At 34.9% G+C, this 13,888-nt stretch overlaps 1 protein-coding gene across 3 annotated transcripts in view; it reads right to left on the bottom strand.

Moving 5' to 3' along the window:
• The window catches only part of FGF12 (fibroblast growth factor 12), a 526,765-nt gene that overhangs the window by 17,427 nt on the left and 495,450 nt on the right, over positions 1–13,888 (bottom strand). For all 3 annotated transcript variants that reach the window (XM_081028818.1, XM_081028817.1, XM_081028816.1), the window contains one exon: positions 5,755–5,953. In XM_081028818.1, coding sequence (XP_080884944.1) covers positions 5,755–5,953 — 199 coding nt within the window. The remainder of the gene's footprint in view (positions 1–5,754; positions 5,954–13,888) is intronic.

The following is a 13,888-nucleotide window of genomic DNA, read 5'->3' as shown; positions in this document are numbered from 1 at the left end:
CTATATTTGATTAGGCTTAATCCAATATATTGATCACAATAATCTGAGTAAATCTAAATAATTGCCTATGTCCAGATTTGACCAAAACAAACCTAGAAACCACAAATGTAGTTTAGAACACTGAGTGCCAGACCTGGTTTTCATTACAATCACTTGAACAGGTTTTTAAACATGTTGATTCCTAGGTCATAAATAAATACATCAAAATACTGGAGATTTGATCTAAGGATTTACAGAATTTAAGAACACTCCAATGGCTCTGATACAGATGCTTGGGAAACACTGATCTACATTATACTACTGGGACTTAAGTAGCAATGGCTCTCAATTGATACTAATTTTATTTTGGAACCATATTTCTTTCTCCAGGATTAAGTTCTTGAAGCTTAAATCTTTGGAAGGTGTACACACTTTTTTCAGGAGGAAGGAACTAGATTCTGAATACCTAACCATCTGCAGGCGCTAAATAATGAGCTTCTTGAAAGTGATAAGAGGAGATTGTATCTTGTTCTTTGTCAAAGATTATTCAGCTGCTTTATCTATAGCTAAAAGGGGAGGTCACCACCCAGACAATTTAAATATGGGGAGTTGTTTATCTGTAGTGTGAACAATGCTCTAAAAGCGCAAAATTGGGAATCATGAAAGCCGTACTGTTGTCTTAAATTCCAGGGGTAGGGGATCCAAGTAAGTGGAGGTTTATGTGTAATGCATATGGTGATGGGTTTAAATATCAAGTCTACCCATCTGTCTAACAGATGGTCTTGCAGCCCCTCATTAACACCTCCTATGTTCTAAACACAGGGTGGAGGGTGAAGCTGTGCAGAGAAAGAGGCTGGTGGATAATTACTGTATTATCATGCAATCAGTGCAGGACCCAAAGATCCTTAAACTGGCAGAGCTGAATTTTGGGAATGCTGACATTCAAAACTATTTCACCAGCAAGACTAAAAAACAGGCAGAGCTATTTGAAAAACAACAACAACAACAAAATAATACAAAAAATCCCAATATAAAACAGCAAACAACAGGGGGAAAACCTACTCTGGTTTTCCCCCATAAGGGGCCAATTCCCTTCATAAAGGAGTGGCATTTAATAGAAGTAATGAATTCTTAATTCTTTCTTGCCTCGTTTTAACACAGCATTCCTATAACTATGCTATCTATCATCTACCAATGTGACTGTATATTGTCACATCATGTGTACCTGTCTCAATTTTGCACAATTTAGCACTAGCTTACTATTCAAGTTATATTATGGTATAACATTTCTGCTTTGCTCTTGGTGACTTTTCTGAGTATTTGCCCATCCTTAGGCTTGTTTAACACGGAAGAGCAGTATGTGTAGGGGCTAGGTGCGTAGATACTGGCCGGCGTCTGCCTAGATTGCAGTCCTGGTTTTGTATTTATCTAGCCCTGTGATCTTGAACACGTTACTTAATTACTTTAAATGTTAGTTTCCTCATCTATAAAATGAGGATACATAACATATGGCTGTTGTGAGGTGTAATGAAGACAGCATGTGCAATATGTCTAGCAAATGGTAAACTGATAAATTGTATATAGAAGGAGTAAGACTAGCGATAGTAGTGATACTAGTGGTACCAAGAGCAGTTTAGGGATCCAGTCAGGGAGAAAATGTTCTCCTAAGAATAATGCCTAACAAAACCTCAAGTGTACACATCTTTGAAAATAATGGTAACTTGTAGAAATCATTTAATGATATAAAATATAACTGCATGGAAAAATCATTGGGTGATTGTTCAAACATTTTTTTTTTGTATTATAATAATGATATCAAAGTACAGATGAAGCATGAGGGAACGAACCAATTTCATATGTATCAGGTAAGTTACAACATAAGAGCACAGAGGTCTCCATGAATCTAAAAGGGCTTTTATTTGGTAGGAGCAAGTAAGCATATTCAAGATTAAAATAGAAGGCTTGAATTCTGGCTTTGCCACTTGCAAGCTGCTTGATTTGAGAAAAATTACTTAATATTTCTGTGCTTCTACATTTGTAAAATGGGGATAGTACTAGAACTTACTTGGTAGAAATAGAATTAAAAATGAAAGGTAATAATTGAGACAAGCTTTAGTACAATAACTGTACAAAGCAAGCATTTATAAAACTGTTAGCTAATATTGTTGAAAAGAGTGAAACTTTCTCTCAAACACAAAAGGCAAAGACATTTCTAGGGAATTAAAGTCTTTGGTCTGAAATCAATCACATTCTTGTTCTCATTTTTGGAACTGATTCTCATCATATTCTATATACTTCACACTCAAGTTTAATTCCCATAATCTAGAGAGACAAAGAGCCTTGGAAGCAAATCCAAGTATTAGTAAATATGATTTAAAATGGATCTTATTATTGTCCCAGAATAAAAGGAAAACCACCCAAAAGCATCAGTTAAACAGAACAACAAAAAACAATCAACCAAAAGTTGTCAATGAGAAAATGAGGAAATCTGAGCTATTCTTAAATTAAGATGATGGCAGACTAAAGCAGAGGCTTTCAGTTGTCCCAGTTCCATTCTGCCATTCTCCCAAAATAACTATTTATTTGTTATGTAGCGATCTAGAAAAAAAAAAAAGACTACATTCTTAGTCTTCCCTGCACCTAAGTGTGGCCACCTGACTGGGTTGTATTCGGTGGGATGCACTTATCATATGGCAGCTAATGAGAAGCATCTTGAAGAAAATACAGGCAGAGGCTTTTGCCTCCATCTTCTTCATCCCTTCCTCTGTCCTCTGACTGCAGTGAGGATGCTGGTTGGGTCATGGGGATGAGGGCAGACCCAGGGTCACTGCATGTGGTTGTGCTGACAGTGCAATGCACAGTTATACAACACACTAGGAAGAGACGCACTAAAAGCTGGACATAGCCAAGGCCCCTAACAATTGGGAAGATACAGTACCAGCCCTGGACAACTGGTATCTAGATTTGGTTTGTGAGAGATAAATAAACCTTTGTATGATTAAGCTGCTCTTACTATGGTTGTTCTGTTCAATGCAACAAACCTAATTCAACATACACAACTAGAAATGTCTAGTGATCTCTTCCCACATTTGTATTTCCCACATTATTTGTAGCAATAAATGTAGAATGAAAGCAGGTCTGGAAAGCAGTAACATTATTATGCATAAAAGGAATGAATAAAACATAAGATAGTCTCCTTTTCCTTTATATTTCCCTAAAGTTGTCAATAAGCATATACCACTTTTATAATAACCAAAAAAATCAAGTTAAATGCACAAATAAAAATGATGCCATAGCTGAAGGCAAAATTTGTCAAAAATGTCATTTTTAGGATCAATATATTTTCCCATGGAAAATATTGTCTATTTTTTAGGTACACTACAAGCAGTCATTTTCCTGCCTGTGCTCACAATGCTTCTAGAGTGTTTTTGTCCTGCTTAATCCCCACTTCTCATCTCAAACGATCTGAACCAGGCCTAGGCCTCAAGGTACATTTAAATATAGTCTTTTCAATATCTTTCTTTTGGTGGAAGTGATAGCTATTTCCCTAAACCCCAGCAGCATTTCCTGCAATGTGTAATATATCACTTTTTACATTATAATAGACATTTCATATCTCTAAGAATATTATAAAGTTCTCTGGAGCATGTAGTTCTTTGTCTTTATACTTATCTATTCATTCATTTACTCATGCATGTGTTCACTTATAATACCGTGTTTCCCCGAAAATAAGACCGGGTCTTATATTAATTTTTACTCCATTAGAGCTTATTTTCAGGGGATGTCTTATTTTTTCATGTACAACAATCTACATTTATTTAATTACAGTCCTGTCATCTCCCTCTGGAACATTGTCATAACATACTAAAATGCAGCCGTCTGGCTGAGATCTTAACTGGGGCTTATTTTCGGGGTAGGTCTTATTTTCGGGAAACATGGCATTTGACAACTGACTATTGAATATCTCTGTGATATGCCAGATAATATACAAGATACAAGGAGATATGAGAAAAAATAAAACATGGTCTTTCATTCAAAAAGTGAGCTAACTATGGATAAGAAGAGACAGAATGGTAAATACTTACATTTACTCTTAACACAATGTGACAATTTCTAGGGGAGAGAAATGTATACAACGATACACTAACAGAATGCTTAATTACACTTGAAGAATGTCAGGGCGGTCCTCACAGAAGTATTGACTCTTACATTAATTTTTTGCAAGGACTAACAAGACATTTTCCAGGCACATAGCAGATAGAAATTTTGGGCAGGGGAGGGAAAAAAAAATACATGGGGTCCAAATTCGTGAAAATAAATTGCAGAAGAGAAAGTTCAGTTTTATGTGATTAAAGGCACAGGAGGCTTGAGAGAAACTAGGAGCTATGAACATAGTGTTGATTTAATAATTGTTTTTTTGACTGTTACTATCATATGCACTCTGCAACAGGCATTAGGTCCTTGCATTGGTTGACCTGACCGCACGTTGTAGACATTTAGGGGATAGAAATAGCATACCAAAAGATCCTTGATATTTGGTCCCGTTCAAAATGTCCACAAGCATATTTGATTCATGTCAAATGGTTCTTAGTATTTGTCTTAAACGTCCACACTTAGAAAACATCTCTGGGTTCAGATAGCCCATCACATTTATTTAGACTTTTGGTTTACAGGATTCATATATAAAAAATACTATCCTGTTTTATTGATCCAATAACTGTGTTGTGGTTGTATGGCCGATAACACTCCCTGCCTTGGTAGCCTAGTGGATGGTGCATGGGGTGTGGTAGATTGGTTGGCGTGGACCAAATGTCTCCATAGACGTTTTGGAAAGGACCAACTATCAAGGACCTTGTGGTGTGGACCAAATATCTCTCACATTTTGGACAGGGCCAAGTGTCCACTAGTCATATACAAATAAAACGCATAATGCATTGCAATGCACTGCCTCAATTTTCTCATTTCACCAGACAAGGAGGCTGAACTAATGTTTTAAGTGATTACAATATGTGACATTTAGGAGAAGAATGTTATGTTAATACAGTTTAGACCACTGCTGCTTTCTGAGACTATATTAAAAATCTTGTCTGAATGCAGTAAATGTGGTCACTCCAATGGTACATTCTCATCTTATTTAAGAAAGACGTTGCCAAAAATGGGTTTCCTCAGCATAAAATTATTTATTCCACTGCTCAATTTGAAATAAGTCATATATTAAATATTAATTAATATATAACTATTATAACTATAGTTAATGATGAAGGGACGGTAGGCTGTAGGCTCAATTGAGGATAAAATTTATTAATCAAAGTAATGCAAACTATTTTATTTCCTTAAAAATATGAAGAAAAATTAATAACATTATATTGTTAAATGTGCTCACGAGGATGTAGATATTAAGATATAAACATATTTCTAAAAGGGTTTTGAAAACTGTAAAGCATTATAATATAACAACACTGTTGGTTTTTCAAAGGTATAGTCTAAGAAATTAAATTATTGTGTTGAAGGAAATTACATTTCAAGTAGTATCTACCACTACTTTTTACTTTCAGTAATTTTCTAGTTTTCCAAATATCAAGCAGTTTTTTCAAAGTGTCAAGTATTTGTAATATAATTTTCTTATTTTACATTATGAAGTACTGTTATGTTTTTTGAATTTTTGTTCTGATATTTTGCATTCTAAGCAAACTCTACTGAGTGAGGGCATCAGGGATACAATTGGCATAAACACACTGATAAAGGTCTAAAGAAGAAAAGAAGTTCATTTCATACCTTCAATAGGTTTTGGTACAAAATGTGATGAGGGCTTGGTTTTCTTCACTCTGTTCCCCTTCATAATTTGACCTTCTTTATTGAGTCCCAGAAACCACGCTCGGCCTGATTCTTGCTGACGGTACAGTGTGGAAGAATAGATCACATAGTAGTTTTCAAACACAGATTCTTTGAATTTGCATTCTGGAGTGAAAATATCCTGCAGACAAAAAAGAAAATGCAAAAGAGAGAAAGGATTTTCAAATGAATCAGCAAATGCTTAAATCCAATGAACCTGAAATACAGGTCCTCTGTTAAGAACAAATGAGCGGCAACTAACTGCACATAAATTCTATCAGCCCTTGGTGATAAAAACTCACCATGCACAATCAAGAAACAAGATTTCCTTTCTGAACAGCCTTTACTCTACAGAACACAACTGCTCAGGCTGGAGTCACTCACTGGGCTAATATCAAGACTGTACCCAGGTCCAAACTCTGTCCCAGGATAATGTTCTGTAAATTTCAGAGACCGGCCATTGCACATTTCAGTGGCCCTTAGCATGTAAAATGTATCCCTGGGAATTAAAATCAAACACAACCACAGCACACACACTCACAAGGTGTTTTTGAAGGACTATTCTAGATACATTAAAATGTATTAATCAGCCAAAGCTTGTTCCATAAAATCACCATATACTTACTATCTCTTTGAGAATGTTAGTAACTTTCCCTTTAATCTCTTGGAAACACTTTTTTTCTTTTTTTTTACTTAGTCATCAAAATTTCAGGTAAAGATACACAGGAATAAGTAGTAGATAAAAATATTACTATTACATTGTCTGATCTTCAATGAAACATAGAATGAGAGCTTTAATTCAATATGTATCCTTAAAAATCTACTTCAACTCCAGCATTTGACAAGTGAAACAAACAAAAACTTACGTGGTTAATTCAAAATTACTGCAAACCATCAGAACTCACATTTATTGCTTCACAATCACTGCCACTCTAGCTCCCCTTTTCTGCCTGAGTCTTGTTTAGTGACTTATGATGAGATTTTGTAATACATACAATAAAATAATCCTAACATGCCAAATCAACAAAATGAATTTCACATTAAGAAGAAATTCCTCCCCTTTGGAGATAAGCAGCAGATAAATACGTGTTAATAACATCTTCTTCAGCTGTAAGTAAATAAGAATCCTACGTGTCAAATATATTTGCAGTGGTCACTATTGTCTTCACTGCATACTGAGTGTTTCTCTTCCTTGTAACTCTTTCAATACATGTCCCAGTGATTTAATGTTACAACTAAAGTTACTGAAGGATTTGTGGGACTAAAACTGGTTGAAACCACATCCTTGTAGGTGTTACTCCCTAATTCCCTGGCTTCATTTGCAGAGAGCTTCAGTGATGTATCTGTGGGGACTCATGAAGGCTTTCAGTGATAAAAGATACTGCTTAAGGGGCTCTGTTGGTTACAAATGGTTCTAACATTATGGACCAAGAAATGAGACTAGAAAAAATGAGAATGGAAAGGTGATTGTAGACATTAAAATGATAATAATAGTAATAACAATTTCAATAATCATTATAATTATATTGATGATAAAAATATGTCACAGAATACTCTGTTTTAAGTAAACCTAGTGGGTTAAGAATGAGAGATAAGTGACTATGCAATACCATTTCACAACCACCATGATGCCTATAATAAAAAAGATGGACAATAAAAAGTGTTGGTGAGGATGCAGAGAAACTCCAACATACATAGATGGTAGAAATGCGAATAATGTAGCAGCAATGGAAAATAGTTCGGTAGTTTCACAAGAGGTTAAACATATAATCACCATATGATCCAGAAATTCTAGGTATAATACCTATGAAAAATGAAAACATATGATCACAAACTTGTGCACAAATGTTCACAGCAGCATTATTCATAATGTGGAAACAATTCAAACATCTATCAATGAATGAATGGCCAAATAAACTGTGGTATACGCAAACAATGGGATGTTATTCAGCCATAAGAATGAATAGAATATTGATTCATCGGGTGACATGGATGGACTTCAAAAACATGATGCTAAGTGAAAGAAGCTAGACACAACAGGCCATATGTTGTATGATTTCATTTATGTGAAATATCCAGAATGGGCAAATCCAGAGACAAAAAATAGATTAGTGGTTGCCAAGGGTTAGGGTGGGGGGTGGTATAAATAGAGAGTAACTGCTTTTTGGAGTGATGAAGGTGTTCTGGGATTAGATAGCAGTGATGTTTGTATTTTGTGGGGGGGGGTGAGAAACACTTAAGTATACACTTTTATATATGAACTTTATGGTATGTGAATTGTAGCCTAATAAAAAAGAATCTGAGAAACAAAGTGACTACAGAAAATGAGAAGAAAGCATGAAACTACTGTATCTTCCTTATTTGTCAACCCAGAATTAAATGATGATCTTGTTCGTTGGAAAATGGGCCGTTCCGTGACCTTGTCTCAATATTACTAGGATAGAGTTTAATCACTGCAAATTAGAAGAATCAAAGTGATTCAGATTCAATTTATAAGATTATTTTAAGTTCTGGTTTTCTTCTAGAACTAGGTTAAAAGATTTAGAAAATGCTACAAATTTAATACTGATTTTATTACTTATATTTTTTAAAACAAACTAATGTGCTTTTATTTAACAAAGTAACTGAAGTCCACGATAGTGAAACTGTTCTGTGAGTCATAGGAAGTCAGAGGCAGATCCAGACCCTGGGCAAGAACCATGGGTTCCTGGCTACTGGTTCAGTACTTTTCCCAATGCCACACATTGCGTTCCTCCTGCATAACCAAGCCTACTTTGGATGCCAAGCTGTTGATTCAAGGCGAGCCATTGTAAAAACCACGTCCACCGGGTACAATTACTATGTTGTCTCCTATACATGAGAATAATAACACTGTTATTTAATAAATAACAAACTCCTAGGTTTCCATTTAGATTCACAATTATTTAGTCTGTTGCTGGTATAGCAAAAGTCCCAGATATTGGGCAGGAGCTGAATTCCTGGGGACACAAGCCAGGAATAGCATTAGGTAGGGATCGGGCCTTGGTCTTCTAAGGTGGCAAATGGGGATCTCAGACACAGCATGCAGGTCCTAATCAGAAACGAAAAGTCAAGTGGAGTATCTATCCCATTTAATATTATTCCAAAAGGGGTTGCGCAGAGTCAAAATTCAGAAGTTAGGCAACTGATAATACCTGACCAGGATAAGACATTTCAGGGGGGAAAAATGGCGAACTTATTGCAAACACTCTTTGGGACAGGCAGCCTCTAGAAATGGAGAGGGGAACCTTAAAAACCCGGAGGTGGCTTAGTCAGTCATTCTATATGCGGCCTTCACAATATGTGCACAACTTGAGTATGGAGTTGGGCATCAAAGAAGTTACAATATGTTTGCTATCATCATTCTTTTTTGTAGAATGAGGAATCAAGAGTCCTTCCTATACCTGGAGTAAGAAAATCAGGGTTTTGCTTCTGGATCCAAAAATACTAGCTGTGGGACTTTCTGTAAATGGTTAATCTTCTTTGAATTTCATATCATCAACTGTAAATTGAGTTATTATAAGGAAAATAATATGATGAATATGGAAATATGTTGCAAACTTTAAAATTTACAAAAACTCCAACTCATTATTCATCTCAAGATATTTCTTAAAGCAAGAAAATACAATTAATCATGTAACTAGACAACTCTATGCTTTTGTCACAGATGTTTGTATCTGTTCCAGCAACCAGGGCCCTATGCCAAATGTTAAGCTTTATCCTACATTGATTATCCCTACTACAGCTAAAACAAATTCCACATACACACACACATATATATATATATATATATATATATATATATATATATATATATATATATATATTAAATCATCTAAAGCTTTTGGCAAAGACTTGGACAAATATATATGTGTATATGTATGTATATATATATATAGTGGGATGAGGCTCTGAGGTTATTAAAAATATGTTCAGAATGACAATAAATCAAATGTAATGATGGAGGAGGCAGGCTTGGAGCCAAAGATCAAACTATTAGACTAACTTGATCATAGCATATAATGAAAATAGAGTAACTAGTATAATATGGAGGGCTTTTTTTCTTTTGAAAGACATTGTATTTGTTTATATCTGTAATCCTAAAATCTCAATTCAATGTCGGTACATAGCAAGGCTTATAGAAATGATTGCTGATGAAATAGAAACATCCCCACATGTACAGCCTGTATGCGGATATGTGAAATGGGAAGGTTTATTTTTCACATTTATGATCCCAAAATCTTTCCAATCTTAAATTTGTTCATCTAAAGCTGATCGTGATTTCAGTGGAATATGAATATGACCTTTGATAGTGTTTTGAGATTATTTTTGAGCACTCCCTCTTTTAGTAGCGTTTGCACAGTCTTTTATTTATATTTATTTATTTATTTATTTATTTATTTATTTATTTATTAGTTTCAGGTGTACAAGACAAGGTAATACTTAGACGTTCATCATTTATATCCCTCTGCACAGTCTTTTTAGTTCTAACATCTCACGAATCATTATGTGACCAACTGTTTTCACATTCCAAACACCTTTTCACCTTAAACTTGTCCTCCAATATTAATGTCACCCATCCATTTCAATTCAGATGACAAATACACTATTCATAATAGCCCCAAACTGGAAATGACCCAAATGATGACCAGCAGTAGAATGGATATGTAGTGTATTCAGAAATAAGATTCTACAGAGCAGTGAGAATAAACAAACTACAACTACAAGCAACAATATGGATGATTCTCATCAACATAATGTGGAGGAAAAGAAGTCAAACCAACAAACAGACGGCTCCATACTATATGATTCCGTTTACATAAAGCTCAAAACAGGTAAAACTAATCTATTTTGTGGTAGAACTCAGGGCACTGGTACCTTTGTTCAGGGAGGGTGGTTATTAAGATCAAGCCTGAGGATGACTCTGGGTGCTGGAAATGATCTATTTCTTCATCTGGGAGCTTCTTAAATGAGTGTGTTCACTTTATTAAAATTCATTGAGCTCTATCATGACTTGCATACTTTTTAATGTGTGTTATTTATCAACAAAAAAAATTCATAGAAGGGTCAAAAATGTGGTGAAGATTCAGTAAAATGACTGAAAAATCACTTTCCCAAATCACTGTCCTTCTTTTAAAATCAAGGTTTTCTCACATAAGGAGAGAACATATGATCATGGCAATTTTATACGAATAACAATCATTTACTCACATGTTGCAGACAAATTTTGTTTAAGATGAAACTGTAACATTTTTGGATCACATCACTTATTCAAGGAAAAATATTTTCCATTCTCTCTCCCACTCATTTATTCTACTTATTTTTCGTTGTAGGAGATTATGTAATGCACATGCTTAAATGCTTCCTTTAACAAATTGTGCTTATAAAACTGCCTATGTTAAAACTAATATACTACTAATAATATCAAAATGTAAAATGAACAGAATAGAAAAAGAGAATTGCCCACAACACATGGAAACATGCACAATAAATAGTTTCTGGAAAATCATTTGGATTCTCTAAATGTCAGGTTTGTTTTCAAAATTGTCAAACTGATCTTTGGCAAACCAGTTAACCTCTCTGAACTTCAACTTTCTCTACTGCAAACTGAAGACACGTTTACTACAGACTCATGGGGCTATAAAGATCAAATTATATAACACTTGTGAAAGCTCTTTAATGACTATAAAGACCTATACAATTATTTGACATTGTTTCTTTTACAGAGAAGCCTTTGACATATTATAACTTTAAAAGTTTCAACATTTTAGATTGAAGTCCACTTGGAATACATTTTTTGGTAAGTAAAGAATGTTATGTGATTCACTTACAACCACCTTTGCTCCTCATAGTTTTGCCTGCAAAATGTATGTTTTCCAACCCAAGTAGAAATACATAACTTGTATAACCTGTACAGTTAATATAATTAAATGGTACAATAATTATGATTTATCTTTATCCTATTCTTTGCAGATCCCCATTTCCTCTTTACTGCTCTGCCTGTAATAATCCATGGGATGAATGTGAAATGAATGAACACTCATTTCTGCACTGCAGCCACTGGTCTTCTTGCTGTTTCACAAAAACAAGCATAACCCATTTCAAGTCCTTCACAAGTGATAACCTCTGTTCTTGAAAACCTCTTCAATATTAACACAGCTTGATCTCTCATTTTATTCAGATCACTGCTCAAATGTGACTATCTCAGAGACCTCCCGTAACTACCTTACATAATTCAGCACCTCTTCGAGTCACTTTCTAATCCTTTACCTTGCCTTTTTCTTCATCACACAGCCTGACATTATATTACACATGAATCTGTTTAAGTTCCACAATTGTAAGCACGATCATTGTTATATTTCCCTTGTATTCTAAACTGTTCTTGGAATTTTTAAAAAAAGGAAAAAAAAGACAAACTTATTCAAACAAAATAATTTGGTGAAAAGACATCATGAGACCTGGATTTTTAATGCTGCATATCTCTAATTTGTGTTCAAATTGGGAAAAGCACTTTCTTTCTCAGGTTCCCTGTTCCCCTAACTGTAAAAAAGAAGTGTTTTTTGAACTAGGCAATATCAAATGTCTCTTTTGACTTAAGTCTTCCACAGCTTTATCATTCATATCAAATAAATAATTTCTTGAAATTAAAGATCAATATAAAAATATTATTTCGAAAATAGTGCTTACCTACCCAAAATGATGATAATATATTATTATTAAGAAAACAAAATGTAAAAAGTAAAAGAAAATGTAATTATAGAAAATAAACTTTGCTATTATAGAATTATGACTAATGAGTCTCCCAATGATATGTAAAAATACTGAGTTCTCAAACATATGCCAGACACAAAGGACCCGCTTATTTTGGGTTTTTTTCCTAAACTTTTTTAAATGTACAAAAGCATATTTCCTGTTTACTGTGCCAACACCCTTGTATTCCAAATTACTATGTACACATGTGAAAGTTGGACACTGAAGAAGGCTGATAAGAAAAAAAAATTGATTAATTTGAAATGTGGTGTTATCTGGGAGCTTAACGTATGGAGTGCCAGGAAGATGATCAAATGAGTCCTACAACAAATTAAGCCTGAAACATCGACAAAACTATATCTGTCCTACTTTGGCACATCAAGAGAAGGCAGGGTTCTTTGGGAAAGACAATGCTGGGAAAAACAGAAGGCAGCAGGAAGACCAAATGTGAGATGGATTGACTGCATTAAAAAAAAAAAAAGCCATAGGCAGGAGTTTATAGTAGAAGCTGAGCAATGCTGTTGAGGACAGGCCATTGTAGACATCGCTCATTCATAGGGTTGCCAGGAGTAGGAGCCAACTCGATGGCAGGTAACACACACATGTTTTTGATATGAATCTGGGATAAGAGACGTAATTTTCAGGTTTTTAACACCTCCTAATGAGGCATAACATTCTCATAAATTTGACTTAGCCTCTAGCCAGAAGCCTGCAAGTATACAAGTGGAGTGGGAGTGGGAAGTAACAGGCCAGTAGGTGAGAGGATATATCACATTACAATTCACTGTTATTATCAAAATTATTTCCAAGAGTCTGAATGTTCTAGAGACAGAGAGCACCTATTGGGGGAACAGTGCAATTCTCCACCAAAGAGACCATTGGTTCTTATGAAGTGAGCATGTACACAGGACATCACCAAATGCCCCACTATGGCTGAGTTTGAAAATCAAGGTAACTACATTAAATACTCCCCACACATTCATGAAAGAGGACACGTGCTTCTGGTGCCTCAATCTCTGTTTTCCTTTCTAGGGATAAGAATGAAAGGGAAGGTATTTTCAAATTCCCATATTTCAATTTAAACATTGGAATACGTTTTGGAAAATCATTTTTAATACCCTAAAGGTCCCCAGAAATTATCAAGTAAGGCTTGAATTATGTTTTTTACATGAAATTTCCCAGTTTTAAAAACTCCATGTGTCAACTTCCAGGAAGTCAGAATAACTGGTATCAAACCTAACTCCCTGCAGTAAACAACTGTAAACTGGACAAAATATATGAGACAACAGTTTCCTGATATTTGTCAACA

Source organism: Rhinolophus hipposideros (assembly GCF_964194185.1).
Source record: "Rhinolophus hipposideros genome assembly, chromosome: 2".
In the NCBI taxonomy this organism is placed as follows: Eukaryota; Metazoa; Chordata; class Mammalia; order Chiroptera; family Rhinolophidae; genus Rhinolophus; species Rhinolophus hipposideros.
This window is presented reverse-complemented; position numbering and strand designations above follow the sequence as displayed.